The sequence below is a fragment of the Serinus canaria genome, chromosome 19 (assembly GCF_022539315.1).
Source record: "Serinus canaria isolate serCan28SL12 chromosome 19, serCan2020, whole genome shotgun sequence".
In the NCBI taxonomy this organism is placed as follows: domain Eukaryota; kingdom Metazoa; phylum Chordata; class Aves; order Passeriformes; family Fringillidae; genus Serinus; species Serinus canaria.
Window position 1 is genome coordinate 9,472,158 of NC_066332.1, and position 13,475 is coordinate 9,485,632.

The window sequence follows — 13,475 nt, forward strand, 5'->3', positions numbered from 1 at the left end:
GCTCAGTCACCCACAGCCCTTCAGGATTGCTCCAGCCTGGAGAGAGCTCAGTCCCTCACAGTCTCTCAGGACTGCTCCAGCCTGGAGAGAGCTCAGTCACCCACAGCCCTTCAGGATTGCTCCAGCCTGGAGAGAGCTCAGTCACCCACAGCCCTTCAGGATTGCTCCAGCCTGGAGAGAGCTCAGTCCCTCACAGTCTCTCAGGACTGCTCCAGCCTGGAGAGAGCTGTTGTCACTGAATGGATCTGGCCTGCATTGCTGGATCACAGGAGATTGAAGCATTAACGAACTGGCTGTGGGTGTAGGAGTGGAAGGATGTGGATGTTTAGGGATTTATAAATCCACACATCATTTAAGGCAATGAAGGTGTGATCTGCTGTGACCTCCTGTCTAGCACTGGCCATATGATCTCACTAATTATTTGTACTGCCTGGAGTACAGTAACTCTGACTGAATGAGGGCACAACATTTAGGCAAGATTTTAATTTTTTATTAATTTTTTTTTTCAGTTAGGGAAAATCTGCCCTGTTTTTAAGTGAGGAATAATAAATTATTCCCCATTTTTAAAGTATGCACCAGTCTAGATTTATCTGGGTTTTGCCCATTGCATCTTGTTATTCACTTGCTTTTTAGACTGAAGATAAAGCCTACAGAGGCTTTGTGGGGAGAACATGTTTGAAATCTCAGAGCCTCACTATTAATAAATTTTCAAAAGAGATGAGAATGGGACTTCCAATCTTTTGGTATCTACAGTCTATAAAATAGAAGGAGCCTCTACCTCTCCAAAACATCCCTTGTGAAATTCCAAGGCTCTGTATTCACAGAGAATATCTCTGGAGAAAGCAATGAATTTCCTTGCTCTACCTAATCCGTCTCAAAATTGCAGAGCACAGGCTGAGCAGTTTAAAATTCCTTTCTGTACAAGATGCAGGTGCTTTGCTGGGATCATCCAGCCAGAAATTCAGTGTACATTTTTGTCTGTGGGGTAGTGGTGACCACAAAGATTGAAGATATGAAGCTCCTGCTTCTTCCAGGCATCCTGTGGATCCTCATACTCCAGAGAGAGTTGTTCTGCATCCCCTCCTGCTTCACTGTGTCCCTTCTTTCTTGACAGAGATAGTGGGAAGTCCTGTGTTTGACATTCAGGATGTCCCTGACCCTGATGTGGGGCTCACCTTTGGAAGAGATAATTCCTGACAGTGTGAAGTCTCAGTGCAGCTGAAAAAGGAGCATGTGGGCAGTGTCAGTAGTGCTGCATTGGCCACAGCCCTGCTTCAGCACAGCTGCTGCTGGCAAAACTCCTGCATTTTCCACGACCCTCCTGGACAGGAATAACTTTTTGAGCCCTGAGCTAAAAGCCAGCTGTTCAAAGCAATCCTTTGCCTTGGCTGTGACAGGTAATTTGCTACTGCTGATAACAGTCATGGAGCCTGTGATAATATTTTTGATACAGGAGTTTTTGCCACTAAGTCTGGGGGTAGGTTAATGCAGCAGTGGGGAAAAAAAAAACCCCAACCAAACCCCAAACATTTTTCTTCTATCTGTGCTAGGAGAGCATTGGTGGTAAACTGAGGCCCTGGTATTCCCCAGTGGATAGTTGTACAGGAGCATGGCTCTTAAAATAGATATTGGGGGTCTTACCTGACGCTGAGAGACAGCAGAAGAACAGCTCCAATCTGCTTTCTGTGAGCAGGGACAGACCCAGAGAAAGCTGGATCTGGGTCAGAGAAGGGTCAGGCTGGATTTTAGGGAAAGGTTCTTCCCCCAGAGGGTGCTGGCACTGCCCAGGCTACCCAGGGAATGGGCACAGCCCCGAGACTGCCAGAGCTCCAGGAGCTCCAGGGATGCCCAGGCTGGGATTGTTGGGGTGTCTGTGCAGGGGCAGGGACTGGATGATCCTTGGGTGTCCCTTCAAGTTTGGGATATTCCATGACCCTCCCAGCTCTGTGCTGTGTGGCCATGAGCACTGTGAGCCCCAGGGTGGGGTCACTGCAGAGGTGCAGAACCACCTGGGAGCAGCAGCTCTGGCTCAGGGCAGAGGAGGCACACAGGGCTCTGGGGCTGAGGGCAGGAGGTGCTCAAGAAGAGAGAGCTGGAAGAAATGAGAGGTTCCCTCCTGTCCTGCTGGGACACACCAAGGTATCACTGCTGCCACTGCTTGTTGGTAAAGGGGGGCTGCAGTGCTGGGTGCTCTGCTGGACAGCACCCCCAGCTATCAAAGAATCCCAGAATGGTTTGGGTTGGAAGGACCTCAAAGCCCATCCAGTGCCACCCCTGCCATGGCAGGGACACCTCCCACTGTCCCAGGCTGCTCCAAGCCCTGTCCAGCCTGGCCTTGGGCACTGCCAGGGATCCAGGGGCAGCCCCAGCTGCTCTGTTCAGCCAGGCAGTGATGAGTATTCCTATTCTCAGCCATTCCTTGAACAAAAAATGGCAGAGTTCAACTGGTAAATCATATTCCTACCTCTAAAAGGGGAAAAAACAACTCCTGTTTTAAATTCAATTCTTATAGTTGCTGCATTCTGGGGAAAAAATAATGCTTTCATTTCCTAATAAGAGATCACAGATTCCAAATTATAGAACCATGTATGTCTAAAAAGAAATTTGAGCCAGCGAGGCCAAAGTGTGCCATTGTCCTTACAATTTATATTTACTTGCTCTACATTTAGAATAATCCCTCTCTTCCCTCAGGTCTAGCACAGGCAATTTATCAATTGTACAAAAATGATAAAGGCAGCAATAAATAATAACAGTAATAATAATGCATTACAACTGTGTGAGTGATGAATTATAAAGCAGAGAGTGGAAAAGGGAATGAAAGCACAGCACAGAAGCCAGTTTGCAAGGCTGAGTACACAGGCTGAGCTATTTTTCTGGTGTTATGACAATAAGGAACATTTATGGGAGTTTGCAAACAGCTTAGAACACAAATCATTTTGTTTCAGGTTATATTTATAGGGCTTTGTTAAGGGGTTTTTAGTATCCATTAAAATCCAATGTTCAGAGGTTTATAGCTCAGCTGTTAAGGTCTTATCCCTAAGGATCAATTGTTTTGGGTTGTTTGGGGAATTATTATTACCATTATTCAGTTTTACTTATTTAGGCTACTGTAAAGACACAGAACTCAAAAGCTAAAGAGGTCTTGGTGGAGAAAGAAGAGAAAAGATGGACTTGTATTATTTATGTTTTGTTTCAGATATGATTTCTCCATCTATTTTATCCTAGAAATCAGTGGAATCTCTCTTTGTGTGGGTTTCAGTAGCCATGTTGTGCTCAGAGTTGCTGCAGCCTGCACAAGAGAGCAACCCCTGAGCAGTGCTGTCAGTGCTGGATTGCTGCTGCTCTGTGTTCATTGCTCTAAGTGAAAATAAAAATAATTTTCAGTTGGAATGATATAATTTTCCAGAGGTCATGCACTTTAGTTGGTGGAAGATGAGATCTATACTCAAAATAGGCATGGTGTGTCTAGGGCCTGATCCAGGTCTTAATGCTTTTTCCTTCTTTTTTATTGCTTCTATTTACTAAGACCAGCATTCTCTGAGAAAAATGCCTTCTTTTCCTGCACACTTTATAAACACATCCAGTGAAAGTAAGCACATCCATGGGAATGTACCATTTAATAGCCCAAAGAGATGAGAAGCAGAGGGCTGACAGCAGAAGGGAGTAAGTGACTTGCCTGAGGTGATCCTGATAGCCAGTGACAGAGGTGGATCTCCTGAGTCCTAGCCCAAGGCTGTCTTTCCTCCATCATCTTGCTTTTCAACCCACAGTGCAATATTTTTGGTGAGAGGTGAGTCAGATCCAAGGGGTATTGCTGGATCACTCCCAGTTAGGTGGATGTGGAGGGTTAAGGACCTGACACACAAGGAAAAGGGCAAATAACATATCTGATTGCTGTTCCATAAACAAGCATGGGAGCAATGAACTGTGTTCTTGAGAAAAAAAAAATATAAATTCTTAAAATGCACCTACCTTGACATTAATATGGTGACTGTTCTTATTTAAATCATTTTCTGTTGTACCCAGCTTCCTTTGTGGCAGTACGTCCCAGCTGTTTTTTGTTTAATTCTAAATATTCATGACATTAATTCTATTTAAGTCCTATGCTGTTATCTGAGACAAAATGTCAACATTTTATGACAAACTGCTGTATCCATTGCTCTGAGTGTCCCCAAGGAACCTGTTTGATGTGGCTGACTATCAATCTCTTATGGAAAACCTGATTGACACCAATAAAAGCTTGGTAGTTCTCATTTCCCCATTTCAAATGATCCAAACAGCTCAATAGCCATCCAAGATCTTTAGAGTGTTTTTAGCCTGTGCATAATTCATCATCTCAATTATTGTGCTTTTTTAACTTCCAGTTTTGGAATATCAGACCTCCATCAGATCAATAGAGCATCCAGTTGCTCTCTCTTTACCCTTTCCTTTCTTGCTGCAATCACACAGAACCCCAGGTTCCTTTTGGGCCCTGGAGAGGCATCTCTGCATCCTCTTTGCTTCCTGCCACAAGCCTTTTCATGGGTTTTTCTTTTTCACTTGGCTCTATGAAGTGCAAGCTCCAGACCATCCAAGATCTGTTGTGCATGCAGAGGAAAACAAGTTGTTGCCTCCAACCTCTTGATTCTGTTCTCAAAGTTAACTCAACCCTCACTTAGCTGGTCGGGGTTTTTTCTCTTTGTTGTAATTTCTATTTCTGGCAGCGGTGAAGAAAGGAAGAGACTCTCAGACCCCAGACTGTGAATATAATGCTGACAGTAAGAAAAAACATTTAAGAGGAATCTCTGTGAGATACTGAGGTCAAACTTTGGCCATCTGGCAGTTGGGAAGAGCCATGTGTGAAGGCACGCCAGGCACCTGCTGAAGGCAGAGCTGCAGCAGCAAAGCCTTCAAAGATTTGCTGGCTGCTCTCAGCCATCGCTTGGGTTTCATTTGTAGCTTCTCTTATCGAGCACAATTTCTAAATGAGGATGGTTGCTTCACTTTAAGGACGTACAAATGACTTGCCCTCACCTGTCAAGCATGATCCTTGTATTTTACCAGGCCCATTATGAACGCAATCTTTCTGTCGAAAATTTGCATACCTCCTTTCTTGAAAAGTAATGACAGCAATTTCTTTCCCTGCGCTCACTTTCTGAGTGTCTCATTTAACAGCACCTGGGAAACCGACAGGCGCAGAGATGAGAAGTGAAAGAGAGCAGTTGATTAAATCATCATCAAGTCGGGCCTCAGAAAGTCAATTCTGCTTCCCGTCTGCAATGATATCCTTTTATCTTAAAGTAATGAGCTATGGCACTTTTGCATCCGGTAATGCGATAAGTTCTATTAGCATGTTCCATTTGCTTCACAAGCAAGGGCAAGTCATTTCAGTAAGCTCATATCACTGCAATCAAAGCAATTGGCTTCACAGGCAGAGAAGAAAGAGGAAAGGCTCAGGGTGATTTTTATGGATCACAACACAGTGTAAAAAATAGATTCTTGTATTATTTTAACCCGTAACATGCTTTGCTTCTTGTCAATCAAGGTGTTTTTATTTCATTAGCCTGTAAGTACCTGGAAGACTCAAATTCCAAACAGAACTCATGAGCTAAGACTGGGAGTTCTGGAAAATAAGAATCTTTTCTTATACAGATAGCACCCACTAATGCAGTATTAGGCACTGACTTCATTAACCACTGATTAGCTTAAATCTTTCCTATCGACTTAGTCCATCAGTGCAAATGCACATTTTTATTATTATTTACTATTATTTATTTTTTTGAACCTTGAAAAACTACTTGAGAGTTGAGAGGATGCTAAACATGACATTACAAACTGCAAATTGCTATCAGTTGAGAGGCTGCTAAAAATAACATGACAGCTGCAAGTTGCCTGCAGCCAGCAAGGCAGGTAAGGAGGCAGCAAATGTGCATCCCGAGTCCCAGGGGAGAGCAGGGAGGCATTTCTCCTTATGGAGCCCTCAGGAGCTGAGGCAGAGACTTCAGCCTTCAATTGCAACAGAGAATGACTTCCTGAGATCAGGATTCCTGTGTGTGTGTGGCTGGCAGGGCCTGCTGCCAGCTGGTCTGGGGGGATTTGGGTGCCTGACTGGTGCTGGGCACTTTCTGAGGGTGCTGAGCTGAGGAATGCATGGCATTGTTAGTTTTTCATCTGGAAAACACATGGAATCCTCTCCTGGCCCTGGTGGGAGCATCATCCTGCTCTGGGCTGGTGTGGGGTCACTGGGCAGTGCCACCATGAAAGCAGTGAAACCTGGGCAGTGCCACCATGAGGAAGCTGCTGGATCTGTGGGATCTGGGCCACAGAAGGTGCAGTAACCTCCAGCCCCAGCTCCCTTTCCAAGGAACAAAACAAAATGAGTTTCTTCCTGGGCTGGTTCCACGTGTCCCTAGGGTGACACAGAGCTGGGGCAGCCTGGCAGGACAGGGGGTGGCAGCTCTGCCCCTGGCAGCCCCCAGCAGCTCCTGTGTCACCTCCCCATCAGTGCCCAGCAGCCTCCCAGTGCCTCCCAGTGCCACAGCTCCCAGTCTGTCCCTACAGGGGAAATCCTGCAAATACAGGGGGCAACACAGCAGAACCAAACCTCAGAACAGGACTTGTCTGTCAGGGTATTCCTGGAGGGAAATCCCCCCTTGCCTTCACAACAACTTCCCTGTGGTCTACCAGGAATATTTGGGCCTCCCACCAGGTGCCAAGGATAAATCCATGGCCTAGAGAAATGTAAGGTGGATCATCCTTATCCTGACCAGCAATATAATCTAGAGTTTTCATTTTAATATTCAACATGTCATTCTTCCTAATCAAACCATTGTTTTGCTGATGACAGAACTAAAAGGAACTACTAATTGTGCCATTTTATAATATAAAACAATCATAAACATCCTGGGGGGGAAGAATTAAAAAGAATTGCAGCTGAAAAACATTTTAAGTTCTGAATATTTTTCTTGTAAGGGGCCCAAGATAACTTCAAATGTCCAAGACTGATACATTTCAGCTGAAGTAGTTTGGATAAAATGGAATTCAGATTAAAGGTCAACATTGCAATCTTTTGTCCAGACTTGGGTAATTTGTGTAAAATGGGACTTTTTGGTGAATAATCCATAATTTTAGCTTTTAAGAAAGCAGACCTTAAACTTCTCAGACCATCTCTGTTTCAGAGCCATTCCTTACAGTGAATCTCAGTGGGTAATGGTGAGGAATTGCTAAGCAGACTGTGATGTTAACCAATTTGTGAGATGCTATATATATATATATATATGTAAGATTCCTTGGCAGGGAGCTCCATGCTGAATGCTTCTTGCAGCAAAGTCAGAGATAGGAAGGAAAAAAGTGCAATTCTTGCTCTTAGTTTCTTTGTGACTCTGCCGGTCTCCATTTCATCAATTAGAAAATTGCCCATTTATTCCCTGTCTGTGTCTCCTTTCATCTAGGAGATGTTTTTTTCTCCTTTTTTCTTGGAAGCAAAGGTCTAATTGTATAGCTAAAATACCATCTTTGCCCTTTCCAGGGCTGCCAGTTTGTCATTGGTGGAGAGATGGACAAGAATATTGTAAATGTCAGTGTGAACAGGCTGAGGTCTGGGTTTTCCCTCATTTTCTTCAGATTTCTTTTCAGCAGACAGATGAGTAGAATCACTTTGTTCAGAGCTGGCGTTGCAGCAGCTCTGACTCCTTTGGTGGCAATGATAAATGGCTCCAAGATATGAAATAGCTGTTCCAGCAAAGTCCATTGAGCAGAATAGAGAACAATGCCCTCCTCAATGTCATTGTACATGAGATATTCAATGATTGCCACTTTTTGCACAAGAATGTGTTCAATCAGCAAAGTACAGAAAAATCCATGGTTTTGCTTCAGCCTGAATGAGCTGGTGAGGTGGCTCAGACCTTTACTCAGCTTGATTTGGACCAGGCTCTCTCAAGTTATTAAAATGGGCTCAAATTAGAGCTGTCACCACATAGGGTGTCTGATTTTTGAAATGTGGCTTTGGGATCAGGCTCATTCCACGGGTGCTCTGGGAAATGTGCTGTGCATTTTAACTTTCTCCACCTGGGGCAGAGGGCTGGGGAGGTGCAGCTAATCTTTAACCTGATCTTCAGTTTCCCTTTTCTTCTAAAAAACACAGCAGCAATTATGCCTCAGCTGGGAATTGGAAAGTTCTTTTCCCACTTCCCACTGCAGGTCTGTGTGTGCAGACCCCACATTGCAGGGAATGCATCTGCTGCAGCCCAGGCTGACTGCAGGGCTTCAGCAGGGTCAGGCTGGGGCAGAAAGAAGAGCTTTCTGGTCTGTTGGTACAGAGATCTTCTAACTTTGAATGTCTTCTTCCTCACCTGGGCTTGATTTTAGGGATAATTATTTGAATTTTGACTGCATCACACATACGAACACGCAGGTTTTGGGTCACTGGCTGTGATTAGCATTTCTGGAGCAGGGAGGTGCAGAAATACTGCAAAGTGTCAGCTGATGTGATGGCTGGTGGCTTTGGTTATTTAAGGGATTGGAACAGTTTCAGTGATAACTATGGCCACTTTGTGCAAATCACACTGGGGTGTCATTATTACCCCAATTATATAGAAATTAGGAGCACCCTTGGCATTTCCATATGTCCTGTAAGACTTTTATCAATGAAGATCATTTTGAGTGAGCTTTACTTGCTTTGAATTTTGTTGGTAGTCCCATAGGTCCTTTGGGAAAACCACTGAGTCCCTCCTGGCCAGTACAGGACTTTGAGAAGCACAAAAAAGCCAATTTTCAGTTTCCTCCCACTGAGGAACCTGTCAGGCTGTGATCTGAGAAGCTCTCACAGCATTTGAGATCATGTGCATGTGAAAATTTGGCCATCCAGGGGGCTGAGGGTGCTCAGCAGTTCTGCCCATCTGGGCTTCACTTCTGTGCCCAGAATGAGCTGAGGGCTGGCCAGGGGGTGCTGTAGGGCAAATTTGGCAATTTGGCTCTGGGCTCATCTCAAGGCTGGCCTGGGGGGCTGTAATCAGTCACAACTTGTGTTCAGAGTGGAGACAGTAAGTGCCTTGAGCCTGTGAATCAGAGCAAGAAGCCTCTGTTTGCTCAGGTGTAAAATGTGTCTGCAGCCTCCTTGTCCTGATTTGTCACATTATCACCCTCAGCTTCCAGTGAAGCTAGTGGCAGTTGTCCAAAAATCAGGTCATGCTATCTCTGAATGATATTTTGGATTCCCAGTTATTTGCAGAATATTCCAAGGCAGCCTGTGCACAGAGCCATGGTTTCCTGAAAAAGACATGGGAGAGCACCGACAAATGAGCTTTTTGTAATAGCCACGGAATACTGAAACACAGCCCAAAGCAGGGGCCAGTACAAAGTGTTTCCATTGCTTCAATTCCAAAACAGTCTGGCGCTCTGAGAACCACAAAGCACTTAAATCATTTTACTTCTTCCTGTGGCCCTGGGAGGTAGGGAAATGCTGGAGGAATTGAGGAATCGAGCGAGCAGTGCAGACTCGAGCCTTCAAATTGACCAGTAATTCTGAATAATCAACTTCACGGTTGTCAGCTTCGCTTCCCAAAATGCCTTCTCCAGCCATGGGTAGCAGTGAGGCTGCAGGAGATGGAAACACCTCGTGCTTCAGCAGCTCTGGGGAGAACTTGCATCCAGAAATGTAAATGAGCCCATCAGAGCACGGGTGGCTGTGTGTGAGCTGTGTTTGTCTGACCCTCAGCCATGGGGACAATGTGCACTTGCTCCAGTTCTGTTTCCAGCCTGAGCAGCAAACATCTTTCCTCTCCCTTTTTGGCATTATCCCTGCACACCAACGGTGTGATGGGTGGGAGTGCAGGATGTGCCAGTGCAGAGTGTGTCCTGCATACACACACACACACACACACACACACACACACACACACACACAGAGAGAGAGAGGTGCTGCACAGATATACAGCCCCAGAGCAGTGCTCAGAGCCCTCTCATCCTCTCCCTCCCTCTTTCCTTCCATCCAGCTGCTCCCCAGGATGCTGCCATTGGCCCAGGACAGCAGTGCTGGGCAGTGGGCTCTGCCCTGGTGCCCAGCCCCTCTGTGAGAGGGCAGGAGCTGCCCCAAGCCAGGCTGGCCAAAGGCAGGGAGCTGTTTGCTGAGTGCATTTATTGCTTTTGCATAATTTATGAACTGGAGGGCTTTGACCATCATCCCTCTCTGCCAGAGGCTGGCACGGAGGGCTCTGGAGGCTGGAGCTGTAAATTGGATGGTGCGCTCCAGCAAAGTCCTGGGGTCAGTGTGGGAATTCAAGAGCAGGGATGGCAGTGTTTGCTCCCAGTGCCATGTGCAGCAGAGGCATTGTTGGCAGGCACCCCAGCTGGCCCAGGCACAGAGTTGTCACTCCTGGGCACGCTGGGAGGGAGCAGGAGCAGCTTTAATGGGCTTGGCACAGCTCTCTGCCATCACGGGCACCAGTAGGGCTCAGTCCTTCGCCATATGCTGAGCTCTGGAGACAAGGTGCTGCTGGGTACTGCAGTAATTATTTGATGTGGAATTAAGCAGACCTTGAAATTAGAGCTGGACTGTGGGGGAGCAGGAGGTGTGGAGTTTAACACTTTGCTGGAAAGGCCTCCCACCGACAGCTCTGCAGATTCACTCGGGTGTGGGGAACTGTTCTGTTGGCAAATTCAGATGTCAGGGCTGGCAAGTTCTCTTCTCCCCAGGCACCTCCACGCTGAAGGGAACACAAAAACCCTGAGCTTTTCCAAGCTTATGAGGTCAGTAAAACCTACAGAGAGATTCTTTAAATCAGACCAAACCTGGGCTAAAGCAGAGGCTGCAGAGCACAGCTGGGTCACAGGACACGGCTCCTGTGCCTGGCACCAGGACTGGTGGCACCTTGAAACCCTCTGAACCCTGCTGCTCAAAGGGAACTGCCCTCACCTGCTTAGACATCCCTTTTGCCCCCTTTATTTTCAAGACCTGGAGTTTGCCTGGAGGGTGGGCAGAGACACAAACAAAGGAGCAATTGCCCCTTTGCTCCTTGGTTTGAAAGGCATGGGAGGTGTGATAATGGATCCTGGGGAGCTCATGGTGAGGGAGCTGCTGGCTCTGACCATCTGGGGGAGGAGGTAACAGAGCCCAAAAGATTAATTTTTCCAATAGCTGTGAAGCAGAAATAGTAAATGGAAAATCTTTGTGACATTCATGCTTGGGACATGCTCTGTGATTCTTGGGGATGTCCTGTGCAGGGCCAGGAGCTGGACTGGATGATCCTTGTGGGTCTCTTCAGCTGAGGAGGTTCTCTGATTCTGTGCCCTGATTTTCATGGATTAAAATCCATGGGCAGGTTTGCTTTTTTTGTAAATGCAGGGCCTTGCTCACCTTCCTACCAAAATCTCCTACAGGCAGTCCTGATGAAGCCAAAATGCACTGTATGTATGGGGTAAGGTAGGAGTACTTTATATCAGTGCCATGCTGTTCTAGAAATGCTTTCCTTTTGTCAGTTAAGTGGACTCTTCATTAATTCAAACACTGTGTGAGGTTTTCAAAATTAAAGCTAAAATTGCCCCCTGTCTTCATGTTTCTTCTCATTTGTTTGTTACCAGAGTAAATACTCTGGTATTAAATAGGTGCAACTAGTGCTATATAAATCACTTCAGTTATTAAATAAATTTCACTTCCTTTTCTATTTGAAATCAGCTGCAAGAAGATTGTAATTTTATCTCATCTTTCCTTCATTTAAAATTAGTTTAAAAATACCTAGAAATAGTTCTTAGCTCTAATTTGTTAGTACATAGCTCAGTGGTGTAGGGAAGGCACCTTTTCACCCCCTGTACTGATGAAAAGGGAAAAGCCAGTGAAACAGAAAAGTTATAATTAAACAACAGACAGAAGATGAGTTGATTTGTGCAAATCAAGTATGTGTATTTGTGGGAGTATTTGGCTCTCTCTCTTCACATCCCACTGTATAGTTAACCTTTGGAATTCACAAAATATTACTAATTTCAGAGCAATTTGGTTGTCTTACAAAAATACTCAAAGATGGTATAAACACATAAAGATATAAATACATCAAGATATAAGTACATGAAGAGCTTAACTGAGTGCTCTAAGAACCTGACAGCCAGCTGGTCCTTGGGTAGGAAAGCCTGGGTCTCTGTTTGGTGATGTTTTCCTTGGAAATGTTTGCCATGAGATCTGCATAGCTCAGTCTTGAGTGATACAGACAATTCATCCTCCAGAACCTCCAGCTGCAGACAGAAACAAAACAAACCCACAGAAGGAGCTGCAGGTACCCAGAATTCCAGCCTGTGAGTTCCAGGGTTCTCAGAGTCCCCTTTCCAGCACAGCTTTTGTACTTCCAGCGAGTGCAAACGTGGTTTGGGTGCTGATGCTTGTCTTTCAGAAACATTGAGTGATCTAGTCCTGCTCTATTCCTACAATAGTAAAACTTATTTAAGAATTGAGGAATGACAGTGGATAAATATCAAGAGTCTCTAGAGTTACCAGTCAGCATTTTGCAAAATTGTGATGTCTGGGCTACTCCCAGAGAACCTGGGGGGATCAGTGGCTGTGGCATGTTCCTGCTTCCCTGTGATCTCTGCAAGCTTCACTTCAGCAGCCATAAGCAAAGGCACAGGGTGACCTTTCCTTGTGTTCCTGGAGAATAGCAGCCTTGCAAAGGCTCCTCTGTGTGCTGGGCACCCCTGAGCACCTCCATGGAGCCCCTGCAGCTGCTGGAGCACTGCTCAGCCAAAGAAAACACACCAGCCCTCTGAGACTGTTTTTCTTCTTCCCTGATCCACTTTTGGAGCCTGGACGTGCCCCTGCACCACCAGCTCCTGTGCCCCTGGGCAGAACTGGCAGAGGGCTTTGCAAAGGGCTTTGGTGTGGGCAGGGCAGGTTTTTCATCATTCAAACACAGAAATGTATCCTCTGCAATGGCAGTGAGGGGAATTTCCTCCCACAGAGTAACTGAACTTGTTCCTAAAGGTGCCAGACATGATGCCCAACGTTTGTGAATGTATCACCCATCTTGTTCACAGAAATATTAAATATTTGTCTTCCTTTTGCTGTGGCAAGCTTCTCTTACCTGTGCTTTTTCTCTTTTTGTGTTTCAGTGTGACAGCGACAGTGATCAAGAAGAAAAGGTAAGAAAGAAAACCAGTGTGAGAGCAAAACTAATTTATTGGATTCCCTTATTCCTCTTAATCTATTACTTATTCAAAGTTTCTTCTTGGACTAATCTAAAGCATCTCTATATAAAGAAAATTTCTGTCTCTAATTTAATTTTGGAATAGACCTCCAAGGAAAGAGAATTCTAATGAATATTTTGGAGGCCACACAGTTCATCTTGAAGCATATTGATGCCATGGTCTGTGTGGGTTGTTTATGAACACCAGTCTCACCACCAACCCTTTCCATGGCTACACTTCCCCTTGGAAGTTGTAGCAGCAACTGAGTCTGTTGGTAACCCTCACATTTGCACTTCTTAACAGTTATTTCATCACTGTTAGTGCCTGTT

At 45.5% G+C, this 13,475-nt stretch overlaps 1 protein-coding gene across 2 annotated transcripts in view; it reads left to right on the forward strand.

The window, feature by feature from the left end:
* The window catches only part of AUTS2 (activator of transcription and developmental regulator AUTS2), a 786,103-nt gene that overhangs the window by 538,428 nt on the left and 234,200 nt on the right, over positions 1 to 13,475 (forward strand). For both annotated transcript variants that reach the window (XM_050981633.1, XM_050981634.1), the window contains exon 5: positions 13,072 to 13,101. In XM_050981633.1, the coding sequence (XP_050837590.1) occupies positions 13,072 to 13,101 (30 nt within the window). The remainder of the gene's footprint in view (positions 1 to 13,071; positions 13,102 to 13,475) is intronic.